This window comes from Natator depressus, chromosome 4, assembly GCF_965152275.1.
Source record: "Natator depressus isolate rNatDep1 chromosome 4, rNatDep2.hap1, whole genome shotgun sequence".
NCBI lineage: Eukaryota > Metazoa > Chordata > Testudines > Cheloniidae > Natator > Natator depressus.
This window is the reverse complement of record NC_134237.1, coordinates 84,362,145-84,388,743: the sequence shown is the minus strand read 5'-3', so window position 1 is coordinate 84,388,743 and position 26,599 is coordinate 84,362,145. Positions and strand designations below refer to the sequence as shown.

The 26,599-nt window shown below is 41.9% G+C and overlaps 1 protein-coding gene across 2 annotated transcripts in view; it reads right to left on the bottom strand.

Moving 5' to 3' along the window:
- The window catches only part of MTMR7 (myotubularin related protein 7), an 80,425-nt gene that overhangs the window by 30,386 nt on the left and 23,440 nt on the right, over positions 1–26,599 (bottom strand). Inside the window, exons 2-6 of one of the 2 annotated variants that reach the window (XM_074951335.1) lie at positions 22,247–22,369; positions 19,857–20,019; positions 13,745–13,902; positions 9,847–9,975; positions 9,043–9,177 (exon numbers count right to left, since the gene is read on the bottom strand). In XM_074951335.1, coding sequence (XP_074807436.1) covers positions 9,043–9,177; positions 9,847–9,975; positions 13,745–13,902; positions 19,857–20,019; positions 22,247–22,369 — 708 coding nt within the window. Of the gene's footprint in view, positions 1–9,042; positions 9,178–9,846; positions 9,976–13,744; positions 13,903–18,116; positions 18,273–19,856; positions 20,020–22,246; positions 22,370–26,599 lie in introns of those variants that run through there. The other variant, XM_074951336.1, reaches the window with a different exon arrangement.

Sequence of the window (26,599 nt, the reverse complement as noted above, 5' to 3'; positions counted from 1 at the left end):
GATGTGATTAGGCCCTACGATGGTGTCCCCTGAATAGATATGTGGACACAGTTGGCAACGGGCTTTATTGCAAGGATAGGTTCCTGGATTCGTGGTTCTGTTGTGTGGTGTGAGGTTGCTGGTGAGTATTTGCTTCAGGTTGGGGGGCTGTCTGTAGGCAAGGACTGGCCTGTCTCCCAAGATCTGTGAGAGTGATGGATTGTCCTTCAGGATAGGTTGTAGATCTTTGATGACGCGTTGGAGGGGTTTTAGTTGGGGGCTGAAGGTGATGGCTAGTGGCGTTCTGTTAGTTTCTTTGTTGGGCCTGTCCTGTATTAGGTGACTTCTGGGTACTCTTCTGGCTCTGTCAATCTGCCAATAAGTGGACAGACACTGTCTAGTACCAACATTGTCACCTTGAACGAAGCTGATGGAATGTCAGAATTTTAAATAATAATCAAATCAGACATTGGCAGAGGAGAGTACAGCACTGCAATGTAACCTTGTGGGGATGAGTATGCAACATCCTGAGGGTTCTACACTCATGAGGCAAATACATTCCTCTCACCCTCTGTCATCAGGGGCTCAGCTTCTCTCCCTGCTTCTTGACCCTCTTTCCCATAACACAAATGAGCCCCTTCCAAACCTCTGAACCCTGCATGCCAGAAGAGGTCCCACATTCTAGTGGGCCAACAGTCACATGGAGCCATTTTGGTGTCTGTGCCAGTTCTTCCCTTCTCTGGCCTGACCTCTAGACATGCACCACAGGTGCCATGCTGGTTCTTAGCCTAAATGAGTAGCTGAGGGAGACTGGAGAGGGTTCCAAGTGGGGTGGCGACAGGTTGGATCTGAAGTGGCTCTTCCCAATAGTCCCAACCCAGCCCTCCCACTGTAGCTAGAAACATTCCCTCCTCCTAGCTTCCTTATGGCATGAAACACCTAGGATTTAGCCAGGCCCTAAGGACTAAAAGTATGGTCTATATAAGTTGTAGTTCAGAGAGGCTGATCCTTGTTTCTGTATAAGCTCCATTTGTATATAGATTATTGGGATCTTACTGATCTTACTTATTGACTACTCCACGGCTTCATGTTTGTAAGTATACTAATCCTTCCCTGATCATTAATCTTCCATGGCTAGAATTAGTTTGCCCAATGTACCAGAGAGTTAACAAAACACACTTTTTTGAAGCTTGGGGAGGTTGCAGTGTTTCAACCAAAGTTGGTTGTAATCCCATCTTCAGGAATGTAATCACACTGCCCGATTACATCCTAGGTGCAGGATAAAGGGGTGTCTCCCTTGCCTTCTCCTTATATTCTCCAAAGTTGGCTGTTTGTATCTCTGAGTCAGAATGACCTCACATAGCTCATTCTCCAGTGTGCTCCTCCCGTCAACTTTGTATGTAAATGGAGATTCCATTGTGTTGGCCGACAGTGCTTAATTTAAACACTGACTGAGAGGACAGGTGAATAAACATCCTTTGTCTGGCAGAAACCTGTTTTTCAACTCTGCCTCAATACAGACTTTTGGAACATGTTTTAGTATGCACAGATATCTCCTTACACAGTATCTGTACATACATTTTACAATGATATTAACAACCAGTGTGATCCTGGCTTTCATTTAAGACCTCACATGATATTCTTTAGTGAACTAGAATGTACATACCAGTATCAGGATATTCTGGTAACCCCCTTGTCAGCAGGCATTGAGGGATTTATGGGTCACATTTCAACAGACACCCAGCTGTCTTTCCTCTTCCATCTCTCTCCCTACTCTAAGGACTACCACAAGATGCAACCTACTTCCTATAGTCTCTCTCTCCCTCATTTATTTTTTGTTTGTTTTTTGGCCCAGCAGCCTCATCATACGAGGGTATGACCATCACTATCTTCGTCATTTTTAAGCCAAAGTTTGTTTTTGTTTTTTAAAATATCCTTTCACTCATTCTAGTATCCTTAAGAAAATGCAGCAAAGATTTTTTTTGCATGGGGAGGGGGGAATAACTGTTACATTTCTCTGGCATTCTCATTAGTCCCTTTAGGGAAAAATCTTTGATTCCAAGCCAAGTCAAGTTTTCATATAGAGACTTTCTTTCCATAAAATATTGCCCACTACACTGCCATAGAACATGATCCACAGTTTATTTGGTTGTGCACACTTTGTCTTTTTTAATAGGTTTAACTTATCATTTAAGGCACAATGACCGAACACTCTAAAAATGACTACTTCACTTTTTCTAGCATGGTGGGGGAGTACAGTATTACCTTCAATTTGAGCCTACATCACAGAAACTTTGTCCTTTCCCACCATCACCTGTCCATAGTTCTTGCCATTCCTTTGCAGGCTCCTTCGTGACCACACTTCTAAATTCTTATGTGCTTAAGGGTATCTTAATATCCACCTCCTCATTTTGTAGAGCATGTTTTGCTGTTTTGTCAGCCATCTCATTTCAGGTATTCCAATATAACCGGAATCCATGCTGCTGTTATGGATACCTGCTCACATTTCTTCCATAGTTAGGAACATTATTTCACTTATGTCATTTCTGCTTTCTGAAGTCCTTGTTCTGATTACCATTATGCCTGAGAAGGAATCAGTTAAAATTACAGCTGCAGCCGGATGCACATCTCTTATCCAGGTTAGTGCCAACACAGGTTTACTGCCACCATTATCCCCATTAGTTCAGCCATCAGAACAGTCACATAATTCAACAGCCTTTTAGATTTCTGGATTCTGACTAGGAACACAGAAGGCTGCTCCCGCTCTACCCGTGCTATCATCTTTTGATCTGTCTGTATAGATTTGGCAAAGCAGGCCCAGTTTTTCATAAATAAATTCAAAAATTTAATTGGTCATAATTAAGGCTACGTTTTAGTCACGGATATTTTTAGTAAAAGTCATGGACAGGTCACGAGCAGTAAACAAAAATTCACGGCCCATGATTTGTCCATGACTTTTACTATATACCCCTAACTAAAACTTTGGGGGGGGCACTGGTGCAGGGGGGGCAGCAGCGCATGGCCCGGGTCCCCCACTGGTGCTGGGGGGCAGGGTGTCTCTCTACCCGGCTCTGCGTGTCCCTGTAGCTCCTAGGCAGCCGAGGCGTCGGGGGCTCAGCATGCTGCTCCCGCTGCAGCCAATGGGAGCTGTCGGGGCAGGGACTGCGAATGCAGGCAGCACACGGAGCCCCCTGGCCCCTCTGCCACCTAGGAGCTGCAGAGCCATGCCAGTTGGAGCCGGGGAGCTGCCCACCCCAAGGTAAGTACCCCTCAGCACCCCCAAACTCCTTGCCCCAAGTTCCCTCCCACACACCCAAACTTTTGCTTCTGACCTCAGGGGGCAGCCCCTAAGCCAGCACCAGCTGCTGCAGAAGTCACAGAAAGTCACGGAATCGCAGCCTTAGTCATAATGTGTGGTTTTTCTTTCCCTCAGTTTTTTCCATACAGTTCCATATCCACATATGGGTGAATTATTGTACAGCTGTAGTTTGATTTTCCATTATTAAAATATTTTAGTTCTCTCAATTTTTCTTTCGATAAAATTCCTTTACCCATTTTTTGGCCTGATACTTGGATTGTCAAAGACTTCCTCATGCTAATTTTGTCTACTAAGTTCCTAGCAATCCTCATAAATCTTTTATGTTCTTTTATTTTCAAGATTTCCTTTTATCTTTGCCCAAAAGATTAGATCTACTAGCTTCATAATTTTATAGGTGCCCTCCAGTGACTATTTGCAGCACACACATTGGTGTCACATTACCCCATGTGTCAATCACAGATCTTGGGCATGGAGTAGTTCCAAGTTTTTAAGAATTGTTTTTGAGGCTAAACCAAAAGCTTGGCATCTGTAGTCTGAAACTGGTCTTATCAATGCTCTGAACATCATCAATACCTTCTTTTCTGTACCCCATTTGCTTTGAGCTACACCTGTAAGTTGATCCTACTTTTACGTGGTATTATCTATGTGATCTTTCCAAGTTAATTTATTATCAAAACACTATTCTTAGGTACATAAACTTTTGAACAATCTGATTTTTTTCCACCATAAATCCTATTCTTCCCTAATTTTCTTTCTAGTTAAAAGCATTTCCTTAGTTTTTACAAGTGAGAATTCAAATCCCCAATCATTTCACCACTTGGAAATCCTCTGGAGTACCGGATTTGTCTTTTCCATGGCTACTTTAAGTCTTTTATGTTTAATCCATATAGCATAGTTGTCTGGAAAAAGGGAAGAACCTACTCCCGTTTGCACACTTTCTAGGAAGTCATACATCATAACAGAAAATAAAGTGGGCTGATAATACGGCCTTGTGGAGTTCTATCTGTAAGCCTGTACATTTTTGATAAAGCTGTTCCAACTTTAATTTGTATAGTTCTGTCACTTAAAAAGTCCCTTATTCACTGAAATACTGTCTCTTTTACTCAAGTGTGTTTAGTTTATAAACTTCCCTCCATAGCCTGTCAAAAGCTTTTTCAATGTCCAGGAAGACCATTATCATAAAGTTCTTGGTCCTCATGCTTTTTTGTTTCTCTGTAGCAGGATCAGGATCAAGCTGGGTCAGGATACCAGGAAGTAAGGGTCATGCAACAGCTTACAGACAGCAGGCAAATAGCAAAGTCAGGGACAAAGCAGTGACAGAAGCCAGAGTCTAGGGTCTACAACAAAGCAGGGTCTATAGCAGAAGCAAGCAGGCAGTTTGCATCATTGTTCAGGCCACTCTCTAGGATAGCTTTCTTGTTTATATACCAGCATGAGCCAATCAGTGGGCTGCAGGAGCTGCTACTCAAGCCCTGCTGGGTGGTACTTCCTGCAGAGCCTAGCTTTACAGGGTCCTCCAGAAAAAGTCTCCCCTAAGCTTTCAATGGTAATGTAGCAGCATCCCCAATAGTCCCAGGTTCTAATCTCACAGGGTTTTACACCTTGTTTCTTAATTAGTAGCACCAATACTTGTTTCCATTCTATTAGCAGCAGTCCTTTTTCCCATATATCATTATAACAAAATCATAATAGAATCTTAAGGCTCCCTTCTGACAAGTGTTCAATCTTTACCTGGAGCTATATTTTTCCTGTTTCTAATGGCTGCAATAAGCTCCTACACACTAACATTTTTGTTTAACACATCATCACTATAGACCCTCCAGCCATATAATAGATCACAGTTATCCTCAATAAACCTCCTTTCCCCTCCCCGCCCCCCCCCCCCAACTCGTTGTTTTGATTCATATCACTACTGGCCTTTCGGGATTCTTTTGCTAAAGTGCCTGCCTTTCCTAAGTTGAAAACCTCAGTTTCATGGCTTACAGTAAGACCAGATAGATATTTACTTTTACTCTGAAATCCATTCACTTTTAATTTGTTTATATATTTCTGAAAGCTTTGAATCTTTGTTCACTTTCCCACCGAAATTTCTCCAATTTCTTTCCTTTTTCGGCTTTTTGATAATCATTTGTGCCACCGCCTTACATCTTTTATAATTCATTAACTTTTTACTATTCATTGAGTTTTTTGCTTGTTTGTATGCCCTATTTCCTCCCTTGTTTGCTAATCTGCAGGCCTCATTCCACCAGAGTACCACATTTCTAAAATGGGAGCAGCTCTATACACACAATTCATTTTCTACATTCTTCTAAAATTTACAATAGTATGATATTTCAGTACTCAAGAAATGGTACCAGGGGCAGGCATACAGGAATGTGTTTCTAGTCAGATGGCCAGTAGGGTGGTGGCCCTGCCTCTCAAAGGAAGTTAGATGCCTAGGTCCTAGTCAGAGGGAGGCACCTATCTCCACTTGGGATTCACAGCTGTGAACCCTCTCCCAAAGCTGGGTGCCTAAGCCAGCCCTTTCTTGTGAAAAACAATGGGGAGATAGTGGTGATGCCACTTCCTTACATCTAGTATCCCAGTGGTTAGAGCACTCATCCAAAATGTGGGACACTAGGATTCCAATTTCTGCTCCAGAACAGGGAGTGGTTTGAACCGAGGTCACCCACATCCTGGATGAGTGCTCTAATCACTGGGTATTTTAGCTATCGGGCTAAGGTGTGGGTTCCAATTCCTCCTCTGTCTTTTATGCAGGTTAGATGTACTCTGAGCATGTCTACTGACTTGGGCCCCACAGGTGACACAGGCAAGGGAACCCCTAGTTTATGAATCCCACCAGGGTTTATGAGTTAGGCTCAGAGCAGCTTGGTGGTGTCAGGATTTAGGGACTTTGCACATGCCCATTGGCTGAAATTTAGGCACCTATAAGACTTCAGCAGTGGAAACTTAGGCACCTGCTGGGTTAAACAGTGGCTGAGCAAAGGTCTTGTGAATGCCAGTGGTGCAAGGGTACAACTAGAATTTTCCTAAGGAGCAGGTTTTTTCCCAGGTTACCTACCATCATGTCCAAACCAAGTCACAATCTCTCCTTCTGGAGCAGGCCTGGGAGCAAAAGAGGAGGCGGCAGCATGAAGAGATGGAGCCCTCACCCCACTCCAGGCTTCTCTCCTCCCCTCACATGAAAGAGACTGGGACCGCTCAGTTGCCCAATCATTGTAACTCAGAATGGCACCTAAATGTCGGACAAAGCAGCCTAAAGGGGCTGTTGGGTGTCCTGTGAATCTAATCCCAGATCTCTAATACAGAAACCTCTTTTAACTTGCAGTGTGTGTGTTACAGATAGATAGATAGATGTAAGCAGAGTCAGGATGAGCTCTACCCTGACATCTGGTGGCGAGTCGTGGTGGGTTGTGGAAAAGAACTTCAGGAGCTGATCTCGTTTGCATAGGCACACCCACCCCGCCTAGACGGTCACTTTGGCTGCTGTAGGAGCCCCAGTTTCTCTGTTATTGGGGCAGGAAAAATAAACTGTTATTATCCTGATTACGTGAATCAAGGACAGTGGAACTGAACTTGGCCTTTTGTTATGATGGAGGGACCCACCATCAACTAAGCACCACTCGCTAGGCAAGGGTCATGGGTTCCAAAAACCAGTGAATGGAGAGAGGCCCTACATGCCAATTGCACCTTCTCCTCTCTCCACTGTGGAATATCAGAGCTCGTCTTGATTCCACTAGGAGTCTAGTTACAGGCTGCTGAGCTGAATTCACTTTGGGCCAATGGTGCACCAGCACTGAGGCTCCCCTACTACAAGCTGAAATCACTAAAGACCTAAAATTACTAAGAGCTGAAATCACTGAGCGTTGTGTTAAGTAGTGGGCAGGGGGGCTGAAGATATATTGCAGAGCAGTTCGTCGAGTGGCTCACGGGACGGCTAGCGGAGCAGTTTGCTGGAGCAGCTCACAGGACAGCTGGCGGAGCGGAGCGGCTGGCAGAATGGAGCAGTTTGTGGGACGGCTGGAGTGGCTCACGAGACGGCTGGTGGAGCAGAGCAGCTGGCAGAGCAGAGCAGTTCATGGGACAGCTGGTGGAGCAGAGCAGAGCCCCCATGGAGAGGTGGGGCAGTTGGCTTTGGACCACGTAAGGTGCCCCTTAGCTCCCCCCCACCCCATTTCCACCCAGGTTGGGAGGTAAAACTCTGCAGATAAACTTTCAGACTCTGGGGCTGCACTGACCTGGAACAGAGACTTTTAGGTTGTTGGACTTCTGGGACTTTGGGTGACTTTTGGGTTGCTGGACTCAAGAGCCGAAGAGAAAGAACACGGCCCAATTTGCTTGGGGTGGGGTTTTGCTCTTTGCTCATGGGTTGTGTTATGGATCCTGTTGGTGGTGTTTCCCCAACATAATGCCACATTGTTTCTCTCTGTTATTAAAAGGCTTTTGCTACACTCAGACTCTGTGCTTGCGAGAGGGGAAGTATTGCGTCTTAGAGGTGCCCAGAGGGGGTGGTATATATTTGTCCCAGGTCACTGGGTGGGGGCTCGAGCCAGTTTTGCATTGTGTTATTGGAATGGAACACCTAGATACTGAACCCAGCCCTTGTTGCTGCCAACTCTGATGGACAGAAGGGTTACATTCATTTATATATAAGTAAGCAGACTTATATATAGAAGTAGGCAGACTATTTTCTACCAAGTGCACTAAACGCCCATCTGCTCATCTTTTAATGTCAGTGAACAATGTAAAAGAAGTTGCGTCTGGACAGTGTTCTTTCAGGACAGTCCTCAGCATGCCTTGCTAGGAGGATATAAATAATCTGTTGAATTCAAATCTATCTCTCTCTCCTTTTGAATTAGACATGAGTGTTCTCTCGAACACAAAGTGATGTAGCCTCTCAGCAAGAACAAACAACCACACAAAAAATCATCCCAACCCCCCTACTTGTCCCAACAGATTCCAACTCCCATCTCCCTACCACGGTTCCCAATGGATTCTTTGCTCAACCAGTCCCAGCCTTCCACTTCCCCTGGCTCCCATTGCCAGCCTCCCCTCCCCACCTTCCTACCTAGCCAGTCCTAGCCTCCCTACCCCACCCAGGTCCCAGTCTCCTTGCCCAGCCAGTATCAGTCTCTGCCTCCCAGGCTCCTTGTGCCAATATATTCCCCCAGCCTTCCTCTGCAATGCCCTCGACTCAGCTTTTGTCCACCCTGAATTTGAATCAGATCTTTTCCTCTTCCACACTGCCTGGGTGCCACCATTGACAGCCCAGGAGAGACAGGCTCACTGCTCTCAGTACCCGTGCCTGGCCCCACCTTGGCCTTGAGCAGCTGTGAGCAGCCATTACTGAGGAAGTCTCTCTGAGCCCTTAGCTCTGGGCTGGAGCATGTTCAGTCACTCTGTTGGAATGGCATATACTCAGTCCAGTCACAGGTAGGAGTTGTGAGGGGATGGAGGAGGCTCAGTGCAGATAGAATCTTGGAGATTTGAGCTGTTAAGCTCTAGCAACTCTCTACAAAGCATGTGTGAACTGTGATATTTGAAAGATTTATAACCTGGAGTTCAGACTCAAAAGGTAAATCCAAAGTAACTTTACAGAGCGGCATTACTGTGGATTTACCTGGAAGCAATTGAGATTAGAATCTAGCCCCTAGTGGCCACCATACTTTGGACTTTTGTATTTTCTCTGACTTCGCAACACATACCTGGTGTTGTTAAATGTGCCAGCATTGTAACGTACTTACTTTAGGCCGAGTGTCAACAACATATATGAAATTGCTTCCAGGATTTGCCTTTCTGATGGCCTGTAGCATCTGTTCATCCTCAAGGCACCGAGCACTGAAGCCAGACAAGGGCTGGCTGCTTCTGCAGATTGAGGCCTGAATTAAAACAAATAAAATCCCCCATGTGTTTAATGTGCATTAATAATTTACTACACAAAGTTATTTACAAAACAGATCACTAGGAAATGAACAAAATAGCTCCATTACATGTACAATTAACAGGAAGAGTAGAGCAATATTAATTAAATGTAGCTGAATATTAATAATTTAATGTTGTCTGTAGGCACCCCTGTATTCACACCCTACATATTACTGCAATGATTTTTGTACAAAATATGCTTTGTGAAATACCATTTGAAAACTAATATTCTGGTCAATAGTATCATTGTAAAATATATGTAACAATACTGTATGTGAAATTACGGATGCTCACTGATATTATACTTTAAAGTCTGTGACTAAAAGGCGTTTAAACCAGGCATGTCAGGAGGCGTTGATAAACGAGTTTGTTCAGACAATGGAAAGAGTCCAACACCTCAAACCAGGTGTGGCCAAATTCAATGGGCTATTCATTTGTTTAGAGGTTGCAGCAGGAAGAGATAATTTGCAGAGTAGCAACCACCAGCAGGGTCAGGGAACTATATGCTTATTGGGTGACTGTTGGTGTCCAGGCTGTGAGCTACAGCAGCAGAGCATTTAAGGCACCAGGGTTACAGGGCAGGTGGTCACACACCCTCTCACCCCAAACCACAGCTCCACACTTACATTGTTATCCTTACAGTAGTAGGAAAGGGCTGGGAAACGTCTTCTGCTCCGGAATTTAGAGCTCCCCACAATGATGTGTGCAGTTGCAGATTTTGGTACATACACTTCAGTAGGGTATGAGTCACAGACCTGCCAAAGGAAACTGTTTGTTTGTCTGCTTGCTTTGTTTATTCAAATAGAACTTAGCACGAATGTTAACTTTAATCATCACCATTACAAAAACAAAATCACAATTACATACCACCCTCATTCTGAGGATCCTAAAGTGTTTCAAACACTAATTATGCCCCTGTGACAGGGTAGTTAATCCCCTTAATGGAAGAGGGCCTCAGAGTTAACCCACCCCCACCACTTGGCACGGTCCTTTAATATTTTGGAAGGCCTGATATATACAAGGACCAAGCAGATACCGGTAGAAAGAAAGTGGTTTGGAAATAAGGAGTGTTTGGAAGGAAATCCCATTACTGTTTCTTTAAGGGCCTAGGACCAGGAGCCTTGCAGAGTGGATGGCACAAGGCTCTCCTCTCTCTCAGCCAACTGGGATGAGCTTTAGGAAGGGACTAGTATATCTGCTGTCTCTCCTTCATAGCAAGGGAGACACCACTAAGAGGAGGTTGTCTGGTGCATCCTCTGAGTATTGACTGGGGGAAAGGAGGCTAGTTGAAAGAAAAGCTAGCTAAGGCCCTACAGCTTGTTTAAATCACAACCCTGATTCTAAGAGGAGTGGAAACCAGAAAGATTGTTTGAAGTACAACCCCATCTCCAGAAGGAGGGTGGGCTTCAGTCTTAAGGAGAGAGAGGGTGGTTGTCTGCAGTACAACCTAGCTGCTGCCAGAGAAACTGCGTAGGATCTTAAGGAAGCTCCTCAGCAGCAGGCTGGGGAAAAGACACACAAAGAGACAAAACTCCAGGGTGGAAGTAATGAAAGCTGTAGGCCTGAGAGAAAGGTGGACAAATGTGGGGGGAAAGAGAAGCAGCTCAAGGAAGTGGCAAAAGATTGGCAGGAGTGGTCCTTAGCTGCCTAACGCAGGGTTCCTGGGCTGGAATCCAGAGGAGAAGGTGGACCTGGGTTCTCCTCCCCCAACAATACGGAAGGTACAAGTCTTGGGACTGAAAGAGGCAAAGACAGCTGAATACTAGCTGGGGCTGGGGACCTTGGGCCTGGCATAAAGATTCTGGGTTTTCTGTTTGGACTTTTCTGTTACCCCAGAAGGAGACTGAACTGAAAGGTGACCAGGCAGGCGGGCCTAGCCATGGAAGCTGTAGACCATTGCAGAACCAGAACAGTGGAGAAGGCAGTACAAGAACAGAAGAAGGCTTGCATTGCCATATTCTGGCATGAGGCAGTGCTATGGTGTGTTCACCGTGTGACAGCCTGTCACAGGACCTCTAGGAGATAGGAAATTATCATTATCCCAATTTTACAGATGGTAAAACTGAAGCAGAAAAAGGGGAGTGCTATATATTCGTGTATCCAATAACTTTATGTGCCTATTTCAGTACACAGGATGAACAGGGGTTCTGGGAATGAATCAGGATTGTGTAGTGAAGAAGGGTATTGTCTGTAGGACCCCGTCTCATCAGTTGCAGAATTTGGAAGGTGTGCAAGGAAATTGCCTTTTTTCTTCCTGGCTGACTCATGGTTATACAGTTGAATGCTGTCCTGAGGAATCTGGCCTCTGCCACAGAGTTCCTAGGTGATGCTGGGCAAGTCACTTAAATTGAAGTAAGAAAAGGAGGACTTGTGGCACCTTAGAGACTAACAAATTTATTTGAGCATAAGCTTTCATGAGCTACAGCTCACTTCATCTGAAGTGTCTGCAGTCAGTGACTAACTGTATGTTCATCATTTTTGGGTGCCCAACATGAGACACCTGAGATTAGATTTGCAGAAGTGCTAAGTGCTCACAGCTGCAGCTGAAGTTACCAGGAGCTGTACTTTGAATATAAAAAGTGCAATCAAAATGCTAAGTTCTTTAGAAAAATCAGTTCCTAAGTATCTGTAACTGGGCATCCAAAATTATGGACACTTGACAACTTTAGGTCTAAATCTCTCTGTGCTTCAGTTCTCCAGCTGTAAAACGGGGATAAAAATACCACCTACTCTCACAGAGGTGCTAAGATTAATTAATAGTTGTGAGGCATTCTGATAGTATGATGAGCACTACAGAAACACTCAGGAAGAAATTAATAACTGTATATTCAGTGCTGGGTTTGGATATTGTGTGGTTAAGATCTGGGGGCACAAGTTGACTGAGGAGAAAAAGAAATATTTAATAACTACTCATTCCCTGATGAGGCAGGGATGCCATGGAAAAAATGTGATCATGTAATTAGCCACATAAGGGAGGCTGAACTGAGGTTACACATGCAACCTTAATGCTGGCATTTCCTAACTTGTAAGGGCTTGACTTTGCAACCTTAATGTTCTTTTAAGGTATTTCTTTTGGATGTTATTTTAATAGAGTTCCCTTTTCAGTGTTGGAAGAGAGCACTGAATCCTTGTAATTCTTTACCATTGTCACATGAGAAACTGGTGTTGCAACAATGAAGACTGGCTCCAATGTAGTTATTTTTGATTAAGTGAGATCAGATTCAGGCCTGTTTCTGGGGCATGAAAAAATGACTGATTTTTATGTATGTATATATGAAAAACACTTCTTTATTTATAATGTATATTACTTAATATTAAATAATAAAAATAACTACTTTGTCTCTTCCTTCTGTGTATCCTTTCTTCCTTTTTCTCCCTTACCCTGCCTTCATTACCCTTTTCTTCCCTTCTATGATCCATCTAGAAGAATCATTTCCAGTGCTTTTGGTGTCTAATTTCCCTTGCTTTTCTATAACATTTCATGATTCGTCCCTCCTTCTGTGGCTCATTCTGATCCCTTACATTTAAAGCTGTGTCACACTAACCCCTAAATTTGTCCTAAACCAGAGGTTTTCAACCTCTTCCTTACCAGGTCCCACCTGTTTCTCTCTCCTCCTCCCTTATCATTTAGGAAGTGAAGGGTGGACACAACCCCTGACACCTGTTTGAAACACCAGCCCCACTCCCAGGGGTGGTTGTAATTCCCAGGTTGAGAGCCCCTGCCCTAAATTATGACTGCTATCATACTATTTCCACAATTCTATAATAAATTCAAACTTTTTATATTAGAAACAAGAGAAAACAATTAACTTCTGGCAGAACATACAGTCCCCTCTGAGGAGATCTCAAAATCCCAAGTGATCTACGTGTAGCATGCGTGCGCTCCAGTGCCAAGGCATAATGGAGTGAGCTGACCTGTATCGACAGGCTGACTTCAGAACTTTAGTCTGTTATCTCTTTCCATTAGTGTTACTTCATCACATTTTTAAAGTTTGAATTGAACAAATGTAGGGCAGGATAGGAACATCAACTAGCTAGGTAGAAAGGAGTGGAATTAAGATTTGTGACTTCTCAGACCATTGTGAGAATATTCCATCACAAACAATTCTCAGCAGCACTGCATGTAATTTCAGGAACAAGAAGGTAAGATAGTGTTAAATTAATTCTTTCAAACTAATGGCTTGTGTAACTATTAGGTAGAAAAATTTTTTTTTAAATACTCACTAGCCCCAATTCAGCAAAGCCATTATTCATGTGCTTAACTTTATGCATGTGCTTAAATCTAGCCCTGTGCAGCAAAGCAGTTAAGCATGTGCTTAAAGTGATTTTGACAAGTCACTTTATCTCCTTGTCCTTCCATTCCACATGGGTAAAACAGATTATGAGTCCTTTCTCCCACTCTGTCTAACCTCTTCGGGACAGGGACTGTCTCTTAGGATGCTATGTACAGCACTTAACACCATGAGGCCCCTGCCTTGGTTGGGGCCTCTAAAATCTACTGTAATACAAATTATAATTACACACTTGGTAGTCTCTGTTTACATCACTGATCTGCCAATAGTTATTTGGAACGCCCATCCGATTATATTCTTTATTGAGGCCCACAAGCTTCCATCCTTGTTCTCGCTCTTCTTTATCTAATTTTGGGTTGAATGAGAAGCAGTAGAGCTCTTCATATTTCACTGAAAGAGAAAAAGAGGCAATAAGACAGGACAATAAATCTAAGCTGAGATCAAAGTCTCCAAAAGCAAAGCTGGTATGTTATTCTCTGTATGGGATGCTATTCTCTGTTATCCCATTCAGATCATATGTTTTGCTATGCAAAAGCCCACATACCGGCATCTAACCCCATAGAAGCTTACTTTGAAAGTAGTGGGCTGTTCTGCTGTTTGTGGCCCTTTTCCCCCCTACTTGTATAGGTCTGTATTATCGATCCTACTTACAATATAGTAGCTCTCCCACACCTCTTTGCTGCTCAGTTGTAAACATTCTCATAGCTAGCAGTGTCAAAGCTAACATGCTTCCTTGCAAGGAGGAAAAACTAAGATCAAGAAAGGATCAACACATGTGGTCCAGCAGAATTCTTTTACCAGAGATAATTTAGTTGTTTTAATTAGTGGATTACAGATCCAGTGGCAGAGACAATGGACCAAATCCTGAAGTTTTCACTGGACTCAGTAATAATGCATCAATTCTTAAATCTTAACTCAAGTTTTACTCTGCCCTGAATCAAGTAAAATTTCTATTAACTCCATGGTTTTTATGAGTAAAGACTGGAAAATCTGTCCTTAAATGACTAGCAATGACATTCTAGCTACACAGACTACTTTGTAGCCGCATGAAAATATTATTTATCTAAATTATTGCATGTAAATTATTTCAAACTCTTGTTTGCATAATTATGCCAATTCTCACATTTCAGTTCGTGAACATAAATAAATATAATTTTAAATAGTTTTAACTTTGTTTTAAGAATAGCTGTATTTATGCATATGAAGTGACTTGACTGGATTTCAAACACAGTATTTATATATAAACAGATATTTCATGGCCAAACTCTACTGCCAGCTATTGTGTTCTGTGGATGAGATGAACCCACCAATCTGAATATAAATTGAAGAAAATTGGTTATAAGAACTATAACTCTAGCACATCAAAAGTTCATGTTTCATCCTCTCACTGTAAGGTCCGTATAGCTTTTGGATCAAAGATTTTAGTATATAAACGAACTGAAGTACACTGAATTCTGGTAAATTGAGTCACATCTGTTATCAAAACGTCACCATTTGATAAATCTGTTTCAGACTGTCTTGATTTCAGACAGTCTTGAAATCAAACAGGTTTAAATACAACCCTCAGTTACTTCTATTTTATGCCCTTGATAAGGAGAATAGGTCAAAAAATAGAGAATGGGGACTTATGTATGGCTTTAATAAAAATGGTTTTCATTTTAACTTCCATCCTCTTCTGCAGCAAGCATCTATTGTACTTCCATCATAGGTGATTTCTTTTCTTTTTTTTAGATTTAACAGAGCAATAAAGACTAGTTTTAAGTTTCCATTAAATATATAGTATATGGAATCTAGGGGTAAAAAAATAAAGCTAAACACGTCTGTGGCTTCTAATAACATGGTTTCCATAACTAAAGCTGGTGTGGTTTGTAATGTTATCACAGTTCCTTGGGGAACTCAGTTCCCTCTTTAGAAACAATTATTAACAAATATGTGGACAGAAAGGAAGGAAAGTTCCCTTGTTAAATCATTATGACTCAGGCACTGAACTCAAGATCAGCAAAGTCATTATTTAGAGAAAGAAGGAAGACCACTGAAACACAGTTTGATAGATCAAACTTCGTTCTGTTTTTTTATGGCACAGGTTTCATAAACCTGTGTCTCATTTGCTTATGTACAATTGTTACTTTTTTCAGGTTAAACTTAACTTCAAATAACAAATTTGGCTGGAATCTTGACATTTATTTTACACCCCAGTTGCCAAAGCATGTATTAAACTAGCTGAATAAAACTACACTTCAGATATTTCCTTTCCATTGTACCTGCTCACAAAATTAAGTGGAAACTTTCACAACTACTGTATATCAAATTAAAATACACATATCTTGGTTGTATGTAAATCTAGCCTGCCTATCATCTCAGGTTTTAATATCATATGGTGGTACATACAGGTTTTCAAATGCATCAATTGTGCCTTAAAGCTTAGTTAACATATACCTTCTATAATATTTAGGACCTGATACAAACACAGTATTATAGTCATTATGCCAAATCCTGCTGTTGTACAACTTCAAATGTTACTGTGACACAAAGTAGCCTAAGCTAAAGGGCGAAATTCTGCTTTCAGTTGTACCTGTGCATACTCCATTAGAAGTTGACAACTACAACTGAAAGTAGAATTAGACCCTTTAGTTTGGTTTGGCCACCTTATGTCACAAACTGTTACAATACATTACACAATATCACTACAGAAGATGGGATCTTACACAGTTTCAGGTATGGTATAATGCATGAAAAAAGGCAAGTGGGGGTGGGAAAATAGAGCCTGACTCAGCCAGAGTTCCTCCTGGGGAAGACTCTCAGTCCACAACTGTACAGCAATTATATTACCCTTTGAGAGGGTGCAGCACTCTGGCAGATGGAAACTGAGGATAGAAAAGTTGCAACCACTAGTATTGGTAAGCCAAATCTTGCTCACTTTACAAGCAGTCCTTTCAACATCAGGTGAGTAAGATTCCCATCCCCCCCACAATGTCAATGTCAGATGCTTTGCTGCTAGAGACAAAACATGATGTTGCTCTGCAGCAATGTCACCCACCTGGTTCACCTGGTGGAAAATGTGACTGGATCTGCAGAGCACTGGATAGCCTCAGAAGGAAAGGGGAGGGGCAGTCCTTGCATGGGTAGGTCTCTAATCCCCATAGGCACTCTGCCACTCATTGGCCAGCCAGAGGGAGATAGGAGCCAATGGACTCCCTGTCCTTCCCTATTAATTTAAATCCTTGCCCAAGATTTTTCTTGCCTCTTGTTCCACTTTAGTTGACCCCCAACCTCCCCTTCTATAGTTATACTGTAAGGACTGTGTTTTTAGGATACTGTGGGTCTGACCAATTGCCTGTTTTAGAGGTCAGGAAATATTTTTCCCATTAGGAAAAAATTGGTAGAAGCCTAGTAGGGTTTTTTTGGCTTCATGACAGCAACATGGAAGGACAGTTAGGTTCAATAGGAATAAGATTTAGAAGTCTCATCTCAGTAATTTGTAAGAATATTTTATTCAACACAACTTGCGGACAGTGTCCAGTGCAAATAAAAGGCCAAAAGGGTCATTGCCCAGAAATAATAGACCTTAGGTCTGTGGGAGAAAGAGAAAGACCATAAGCCTTTGCAGACAGAGATCTCTTTGGTACTGTCTTTCTCCCTCATGGGAGAAAGGGATGAGATGTTTCAGCAGAATGAGCTAAATCCAAGGTGAAGGCTGAGGAATATCTGCCCTGAGTTATGGGATATATTATAGGAGGCCTGTAAATCCCACACTAGACTCACTTAAATGAGGGAGATGGGGTAGATAGAGTTGTGGCCTGCCACTTAAACCCATTCTTTTGTCTGTCCTCATTCGCAGAGGTGTCCGGCTCAAGTTGCTTCTGCTATGCTACCAATGGATCTGCCCAGTAGGCATCTTCTCAAAAGCTGCCTACCATTCAATTTGCATTCCTGGCCACATTTGTTCTTCATTGTGGCATTCCAGAGAACAGCAACACCAGGGTCAAAATCCACCTCTCCACGGGCATTAATATACACCTTCTGTCCCTTCAAGGGAAGGAGCATTACAGGATCTCATTTTTCCAGTCTTGTATGAAAACATGATGAGATCCTGAAGCCAGTGGAGTTAATCCAGATTTACATCAGCATAACCAAGAGCTTAAACTGATTAATTGTTTCTATAACTCACTCCAATTACTTTCACCGTACATCACCTAGCTTACTCAAATACACGCACTCCAGTGTACATATTCCCCTCGTGGTATTCCAGTTATAGTAAGCACTTTACCAACTTCAACTGCTGCTGTGGCTTGCTATGCAATTTTTTCCTAACACACCAGAGAAAACCGACTCTAACAAGCTGTCTTGTAGCAAGACGAAAATTAACATTGAAGTTGTCAGTTTTGTGCGAACTATAGCAATATTTCCTTTACACAAAGTTCAAAATAACATTAAAAGACAGAGTTGGACCTTGTGCTTCAGACTGGATTGTTTGCATCAAACCAGTCTGCGTCCAGCATTCTTTCCAATTAATTCTTAAATTAACAGCACAAACACAGGAGGAGATGCTGGACTCCGCTACAATACTTGGATTCTCACTTTTAAGGGTAAAGGGTCAAAATTACCTTCGGTTGCACAGTTGAATTCAGTATTTTAAACTGACAGTAGGTCCTAGATTTGAACATGTTCAAAATCCAGATACAGGTGAATCAAAACACAGATTCACTGGTAGACTAAATCACTGCCAAGCTGCCAACCTGCATATTCTTTATACAACAACACCTGCTCTGCAGCTTTTCTTTGATACCTGGCAATCTGTGTTCAGTGTAAAAAGAAAAAAAACATAATGAAATCTGACATATTTGCAAGATATAGTGTAGCCTTTTAGCAACAGCTGTAAGCTGAACAGATTATACATTCAAAGCACATTCAATAAGGCCCCCAAGTTTAACTTTTAATTAAACATCCTTAAAGCAGGTGTTATTCACAAAGTAATGTCATACCACTGATGCTGTACAGCTAAATCTTTCTCAGGAGATACTTAGCTTAACACAAACTCTTCACTTTTTAAGCAATTTTTTGTGTACAGCCAGCACTTACCATTATTTTAATTATATCCCATTGTGCTCATTGCCCTATTTCCCCATCACACAATTTACATGGTATATTTGGATGAAATATATCTCCTAAAACTGGGAAGCACAAAGGCAGCTACATTTTCCCCATTATTTTCTATCCCCTTCAGGGCAAAGATAATCTTTTTTTCTGTGTTTGCACAGTGCTGTGCACAATTGGAGCTTTTGGGTGCTATGATCATGTAAATATTTACTCCTAATATGTCTAATTCAGTTAAGTTCATTCTCTTAAGTTTTATACTTAACCAATTAGTTTATCTTGAAAGAATAAAATAGGATCATTATACCCTCGTATTGACCCTAGATATAATAGAAGTGAAACTGCAAAGTACAGACAAGGAATATACAAGCATGAAAACATCCAAGGCTATTGAATTTCATTTTTCCTTCCTTGAACACTTTTCCAGAAATTTAAATACAGGGGTGAAAAAAAAAGAGAGGCTGTTTTGTACATTGCAGCTGTGATATCAGAACAGTAATATTACAAATGAAAGGTCAGATTGTTTTCTGCACTCCTCAGCTACATTGTGGTTGGATCCTGAGCAGGTGTGAAGCAGGGAGAGGTTCATTTCCCCCTGTTGTCATGTGCAAATCTGCACATAGCAAGGAACAATTTAGACTAGTGCCTCTGGCCAGAATGAACTGAGGGGAAAAAAGGAAGAAAATCTCTTCCAGGTTTTGTCACTTAAACTAGATCCAGCCACTTGAGGCACAGAATGGGATGACATTCACAGAAGACTGTACAATTGTTCACAGCATGATCATGGGTATTTGAGCTTTCTGAGGTTGGCTTCAGTGAGGTACAGCCACATTTCAAAACTGCGTGGAAAGGTTATAACTGTTAAGTTCTTTCGGACTTTCCATAAGGGGTAGCCTGCCATCAGCCCAGTGCTCCCCAGCTAGTGCATGCTAGTGACCTCTACCTAGCCATGCCCCTGGGCTTTGTTTGTTCTACGGACAGCTAATGCTGTCCCACTATATATGCGCTCACTAGCACTTACTGCCACATTATGGCTGCCTCTTGCAGGAGTGCTGCTGGTGGAGCGAGGGGAGCCTCTCCAGGCAGATTACAAACAGAAACTGCCCTTGTCCTGATGGTGAGATGATGTCAGCATCTTTTTCAAACAGCAGGCAACAGCCCATTAACAACCTCAGCTCCTGCCAAAGGGCATTCAATCAGGCTAATTGCTTACAAGCATTAACGTCTAGTGCTGCGCTCCCCTTGCATACCTGGCCGGGCCAGACGTATTAAAGATATGTAAACATCATGGCAATCTCTTTCCTGAGGTATGATAAGCTGGATGATCTGGAAGTTCTTGCAGCGAATCAGCAAAGGGCAGCCAGTAGCAGTTGTGGCCTGTTTCTCAATGGAGGAAATTTGGCTGTGAAGAATCTGAAAAAAGGACAAAAATTGGGTATGCCAAGCAAAAATGACATCTGTGGTAAGGAGAAACAACACTACACTGATTTCCCATGACCTAAACAATAGCAAAGACATTTCAGAGAATCCTCACAACCCTCCTCTTATAGCTTTTTCCTCCACTTCCGGGCACAAATGATAAGAGACTGACATTGCTCCTAACATAACCCAGAAGAAAAAGTTCTCTAATGCTTCAGATATTCAAAGGGTGTTACAAACACTAACTAATTCATGACATCTAATTGCTTTCTTAAAATGTACGTTAGTGGTTATAAAAGAGACAGCTCTTTGGATCCAGCTTTATAATGAGAAGTTGAAACAGCACCAGTGATATAAATTAAAAAAAAAAAAAAATCTAGGCCAAAAAACTTTGTCCCTCTCCACTGGCAAAAGCTCAAATATCAGATCTTATTTAATGATACTGTACAATAAAGGGGAGGACTGGAGGGAAGAAGGACAGAATTTATGGTTAATGTCAAATGGGTAATAGAATTAGTAACTAAACTACAGATAGACACTCAGATAGTATAGTGAGGGAGGCACATCAGTACCTAGATAGATTTGATAAAATAGACAGACAAATTGGTTGAGACACATAAAACAGGTAGACAGAGATACAGTAACTCCTCACTTAAAGTCATCCTGCTCAATGCTGTTTCCTTGTTACGTTGCTGATCAATTAGGGAACATGCTCGTTTAAAGTTGTGCAATGCTCCCTTATAACGTTGTTTGGCAGCCACCTGCTTTGTCCACTGCTTGCAGGAAGAGCAGCCCGTTGCAGCTAGCTGGTGGGGGCTTGGAACCACGGTTGACCGGCAGCCCGCCATCAACTTCCCACTCCCCTAAGTTCCCTGTGCGGCAGCCGCCCAGCAGGCTATCAATTGCCGCAGTTCAGCTGAGCCTCCCCCCACTGCCATGTGCTGCTCCTGCCCTCTGCCTTGGAGCTGCTCCTTGGAGCCTCCTACTTGCTGTGCAGGGGGGGAAGAGAGGGGCTAATGTCAGGGTGTCCTCCTGCTCCTGCACCCCACTTACCCCTTCTCCATAGAGCCGGGGGGAGGAACACGAGAGGGCTCAGGACGGAGGGAGCTTACTGGCCGCAGCTGCTGTCTCAACTTCTTGATCTACTTAAAAAGCAGGTTTCAGAGTAACAGCCGTGTTAGTCTGTATTCGCAAAAAGAAAAGGAGTACTTGTGGTGCCACAAGTACTCCTTTTCTCTTTTTAAAAAGGCAATGTATTTAGAGTGGTGTCAGTGTACTTAAAGGGGCAATGCACGTCTCTCTCTGTCATACAGGGTGTGTGTCTGTCTCCCCTCCCTCCATTTGTGCTACCTTGTAGAGTGTGAGGCTGCATTAACAACAATGTATTAACCCTTGACGGCTCAGCCGAATGCTAGTTCATCATTTAGCAGTAAGGCATTTTCTGGGAAATATCCCAACCTCTTCCACCCTCTAACTTCACCACCTCAACCAAGCTTCACCATCATCCTTGCTGTGTACAATATTAAATTGTTTAAAACTTATACTGTGTTTATATAGTTTTTTGTCTGATAAAAAAAATTTCCCTGGAACCTTCCCCCCCCCCCCCCCATTTACATTAATTCTTATGGGGAAATTGGATTCGCTTAACATCATTTTGCTTAAAGTCACATTTTTCAGAAACATAACTACAATGTTAAGCGAGGAGTTACTGTACTAAATTACCTCTCTGTGTGGAAGGGGGAGAGAGAGAAATAACTGATACTGCTCAGACAGCTATTGATATCAGCATCTTAACCTTCATGTAGGAACACAAATTCAGAGCAGCTCAGGATTTCTGGACTATTCTTCCCCACAGGATACCACTAATTCTAGTTTGAAACAGTGTTCCCATTGGGATTACAGTAGTACACTAATATTTTTATGGGGATCCTTACATTTCTATTCTTGTGTTTCTAATCCCAATTCTCTTATAAAATTTTTAAATTTATCTAGGTAATTAAGTTTTCATCTAAAATTCAGATTCTGAATGGATAAAGGAATATATATCAGCTCAGTTATCAACTTTAAGCTAATTATTTTACAAATGTTAATATTATTATTGGTACAATGCCATAGGTTTACATAATATTTTACTATGTAAACTATTTTTATTGTAAAATAAGATAAGATCGCCACTACAAGAAGCTTATGTGTAAAAATTAGGTCTAATGCATAATCATACCCAGGTTTCTTTACGAGTTTCAGACACATTTTCCACAAAAATAACATGAGTAGCTGTTAAATACAGAGTCCCCAGTGCAGCTTTCCTGGAAGATATACGATCAATCAAGCGGACATTTTCCACCTAAACAAAAAGATGACATATAAAGAAAGAAAGTTAGATTAAGACATGCAAGTCTGATTTTACTGTAGAGCAATCCCATTGCTTACACTTGTACCCATAACAAAGTGAATCAAATATAGTTTTATATGCTAAAACATACAACACATTTTACCATGTAAACAAAGAAGAACACTAACTGAATTATAACAGAGGTTGTTCCATTTATATAAATAAAATGAATTCTAAGACTAAAAATATTTTGAAGAAAACAAATGACTGCATGAGTGAAATATACAAATATTACATTATACCTGGTACTCTGGTCATGCCTACAGATTTCATTCAAGGAAATTATCTTCTTTTTATACCATTGTATTTATTTTCTTTAACAAAACAAGCAAAAAGTACATCTGGACCCATATTCTGCCATCAAATGCATGCAGCTCCCATTGATCTCAGTGGAAGCCATATGTGCATTCCATGTCCTGTCTTCAGTAATATACATGCAACCCCATTCAATTGACAGGATGAGTGACTTTAATCTGGAATTTGGGGCAGCTGAAATTAGGGATGTGACTTTGACCCTAAGGTTCTTGTTTTGCTTTGAAAGGTGTGGCAGCAGAGAATACAGTTTATTCCCCACCAAAATTCCACCAAGTAACCATAGCACTACTGGTTCTTAGACTAGTACAGAATGACTACAAGGGGAATAACATTGAAAACAAGCAAACTCAATATTAGCATAGCCAAACTACATGTAAATAATGAGGGAAGCTAGCCTCAGCATGGAAAAAATGCACAGAAAAAAAAAACCACAGTTTAAACCAGTTTGTAACCAGAAAACGTTCAGATAAATACACTGCACAATGCAAAAGTATGACAAAATGATGTTCCCCAACACCTCCAAAACCAAGTTCATTTGATGCTGCACAAAACGACTGTTTATACATAGGGGGGTGGGGGGGTGCGATGTGTGACAGGAATTTAGAGCTACCTGAATCTCCACTTAGATTCTGATGTATTTCAGTATTAATAAAATAATAAACCCTAAGGTTATGAATGAGCTGCTAAAGAACATATTAGGAGTGCATGACTTATCCGTGACCTTCAGCAGACAGTGCTCTTAGGCACTGAGAGAATTTTACAGAATGTCAAAGGAGACTGTGTCCATTTGCCCACCTAAAATGTAGGAATTCTGTGGGTTTAACAAAACTCCTGACTACCAAAACCTACATAATCAGTTCATGATCAGGATTGTCACCAGATTTGCCTGTTACTTTGGGGTACGCTCATTTATTAGGTTTCAGAGGGTAGCCATGTTAGTCTGTACCAGCAAAAACAACGAGGAGTCTTTGTGGCACCTTAGAGACAAATTTATTTGAGCATAAGCTTTTGTAGGCTATAACCCACTGCATCAGATGCATGGAGTGGAAAATACAGTAGGCAGGTATAAATATACAGCACATGAAAAGATGGGAGTTGCCTTACCAAGTGGGGAGGTCAGTGCTAACGAGGCCAATTCAATCAGGGTGGATGTGGCCCATTCTCAACAGTTGACAAGAAGGTGTGAGTATCAGAGGGAAAATTACTTTTTGTAATGACCCAGCCACTCCCAGTCTTTATTCAGGCCTAATTTGATGGTGTCAAGTTTGCAAATTAATTCCAGTTCTGCAGTTTCTCATTGAAGTTTGTTTCTGAAGTTTTTTTGTTGAAAAATGGCGACTTTTAAGTCTGTTATTGAGTGTCCAGGGAGATTGAAGTGCTCTTCTACTGGTTTTTGAACATTACAATTCTTGATGTCTGATTTGTGTCCATTTATTCTTTTACATAGACGCTGTCCGGTTGTACATGGCAGAGGGGCATTGCTGGCACATGATGGCATATATCACTTTGGTAGATGTGCAGCTGAATGAGCCCCTGAAGGTGTGGCTGATGTGGTTAGGTCCTATGATCGTGTCCCTTGAATAGCTGCTAGTGAATATTTGCTTCAGGTTGGGGGGCTGACTGTAAGCAAGGACTGGCTTGTGTCCCAAGGTCTGTGAGAGTGAGGGATCGTCCTCCAGGATAGGTTGTAGATTCTTGATGATGCACTGGAGAGGTTTTAGTTGCGGGTTGTAGGTGATGACTAGTGGCGTTCTGTTACTTTCTTTGCTGGGCCTGTCCTGTCGTAGGTGATTTCTGGGTACCCGTCTGGCTCTGTCAATCTGTTTCTTCACTTCAGCAGGTGGTATTGTAGTTTTAAGAATGCTTGATAGAGATCCTGTAGGTGTTTGTCTCTGTCTGAGGTATTGGAGCAAATGCAGTTGTCTCTTAGGGCTTGGCTGTAGACAATGGATCATGTGATGTGGTCTGGATGAAAGCTGGAGGCATGTAGGTAGGCATAGCGGTCAGTAGGTTTCCGGTATAGGGTGGTGTTTATGTGACCGTCGCTTATTTGCACTGTACTGTCCAGGAAATGGATCTCTTGTGTGGACTGGTCCAGGCTGAGGTTGATGGTGGGGTGGAAATTGTTGATATCTCATCATGGAATAGGGATTATAAATTCTAATTCTATAGTATGAGACGACATATTCATGTAATGTTTATGAAAAATTTTGTAAGTGAGTTCCAGTAGTTCATGGATTAGGGATCCAATCTTATGGGGTTCCAAGGGCTTCTGTATAGATTGAGGTTAATCTTTCTCTCTATCCAATGGGACTCAGTCTAGAAGATACCATCAGAGATGCTTAGTTTTGCAGTTCTCAAACTGTGGATTTGTGTCTCCAGAGATAACATGCTTGTTAATGACAGGTTTCAGAGTAGCAGCTGTGTTAGTCTGTATTCGCAAAAAGAAAAGGAGTACTAGTGGCACCTTAGAGACTAACCAATTTATTTGATGCATTCGATGAAGTGAGCTGTAGCTCATGAAAGTTTATGCTCAAATAAATTGGTTAATCTCTAAGGTGCCACTAGTACTCCATGCTTGTTAATGTTAGAATATAGATATTCAGGCCTGCCTGTAAAGGTGCATAATTTAAGAACATAGGTGTATTTTTAATCACTTAGCTAGTTATAGAGGTATAAGACAAAGAATCAAAATTACAAGGCTGCCTGTGTATGGGCCTTCTCTCACTAGGATAGTCTGAGGCCTTGTTCTTACGCTAAGGCCTTTGGCTCATCCTCACATTCCAAACCAGTCCAACTGAAATAAGGTGGTATTGGGCTGTTAGGAAGACAATCCTGTCCTGATAGTGCCCATCACCACCAGCTAAAGAAACAGATCTTAAGATGGTTAAAGAAAACTTAGTTTGATAGCATCCTGTCTGGCAAGAAATCACTTATCAATGGTTGTGAAACCCTCATTTCTATATTGTTTTATCTGTATTGCCTCCACCTTTCTATTGTTTATTTGTCTGGTTCTCTAATTGTTTCTGTCTGCTGTATAATTAATTTTGCTAGGTGTAAGTTAATTAGGGTAGTGTGATATAATTGGTTAGAGAATTATGTTACAATGTGTTAGGATTGGTTAGTTTAATTTCAGTAAAATGATTGGTTAAGGTATAGTTGAGAATATTACTATATAAACTGGGGTCAAACAGGAAATGAAAGGGGAAATTGGAATCATGCTTGCTAAGTGGGGGGGTGGGAAACGGGAATAGGGAATGGGGAACAGGGACACAGGAAAGGCTCTGCGGCATCAGAGCTAGGAAGGGAGACACGGGGGAACCAATTCTATTGGCGTATAGAGATGCCCTTCACAACAGTCGGGCTTTCGGAATATGCTTGCTTGGAAACTAACCCCAATAAACATCGCATTGTCTGCACTTCGGACTTCTGGTCTTTTGTTGCTTGCTGTCTGCATGACAAGAACCAGGGAAGTGGGAGGGTTGAGGGAAAGCCCTCTAACAGTTAACAGCAAAAATGTTTTAAAATAAATAAATATATAAAGGTGAGAAATAAGAGACCTCAACTCTATTGTCCCTCTGCAAATTTGTGTACACAGAGTCAATCCCTTACCTCTCTCTAAAAATGCAAAGTTTCAAGAAGTTCAATGAATAGAAGATTGTTGGGGGCAGAATAGATCGGGACAAGGAGAAGTCTGGAGATAAATGTGAGAAGGGAGGGACAGGCATTAGAATCAAAAGTGAAACTGTTTGAGCAGCATATTCTAGAAGTCTTGAGGTCTTTCTGAGTGTAGCCTTCATTGATTTGAGATTTACCATACCATCCTCTCACTAGAAGGGAAAACCTATAATGGCAGCAGGCCATAAA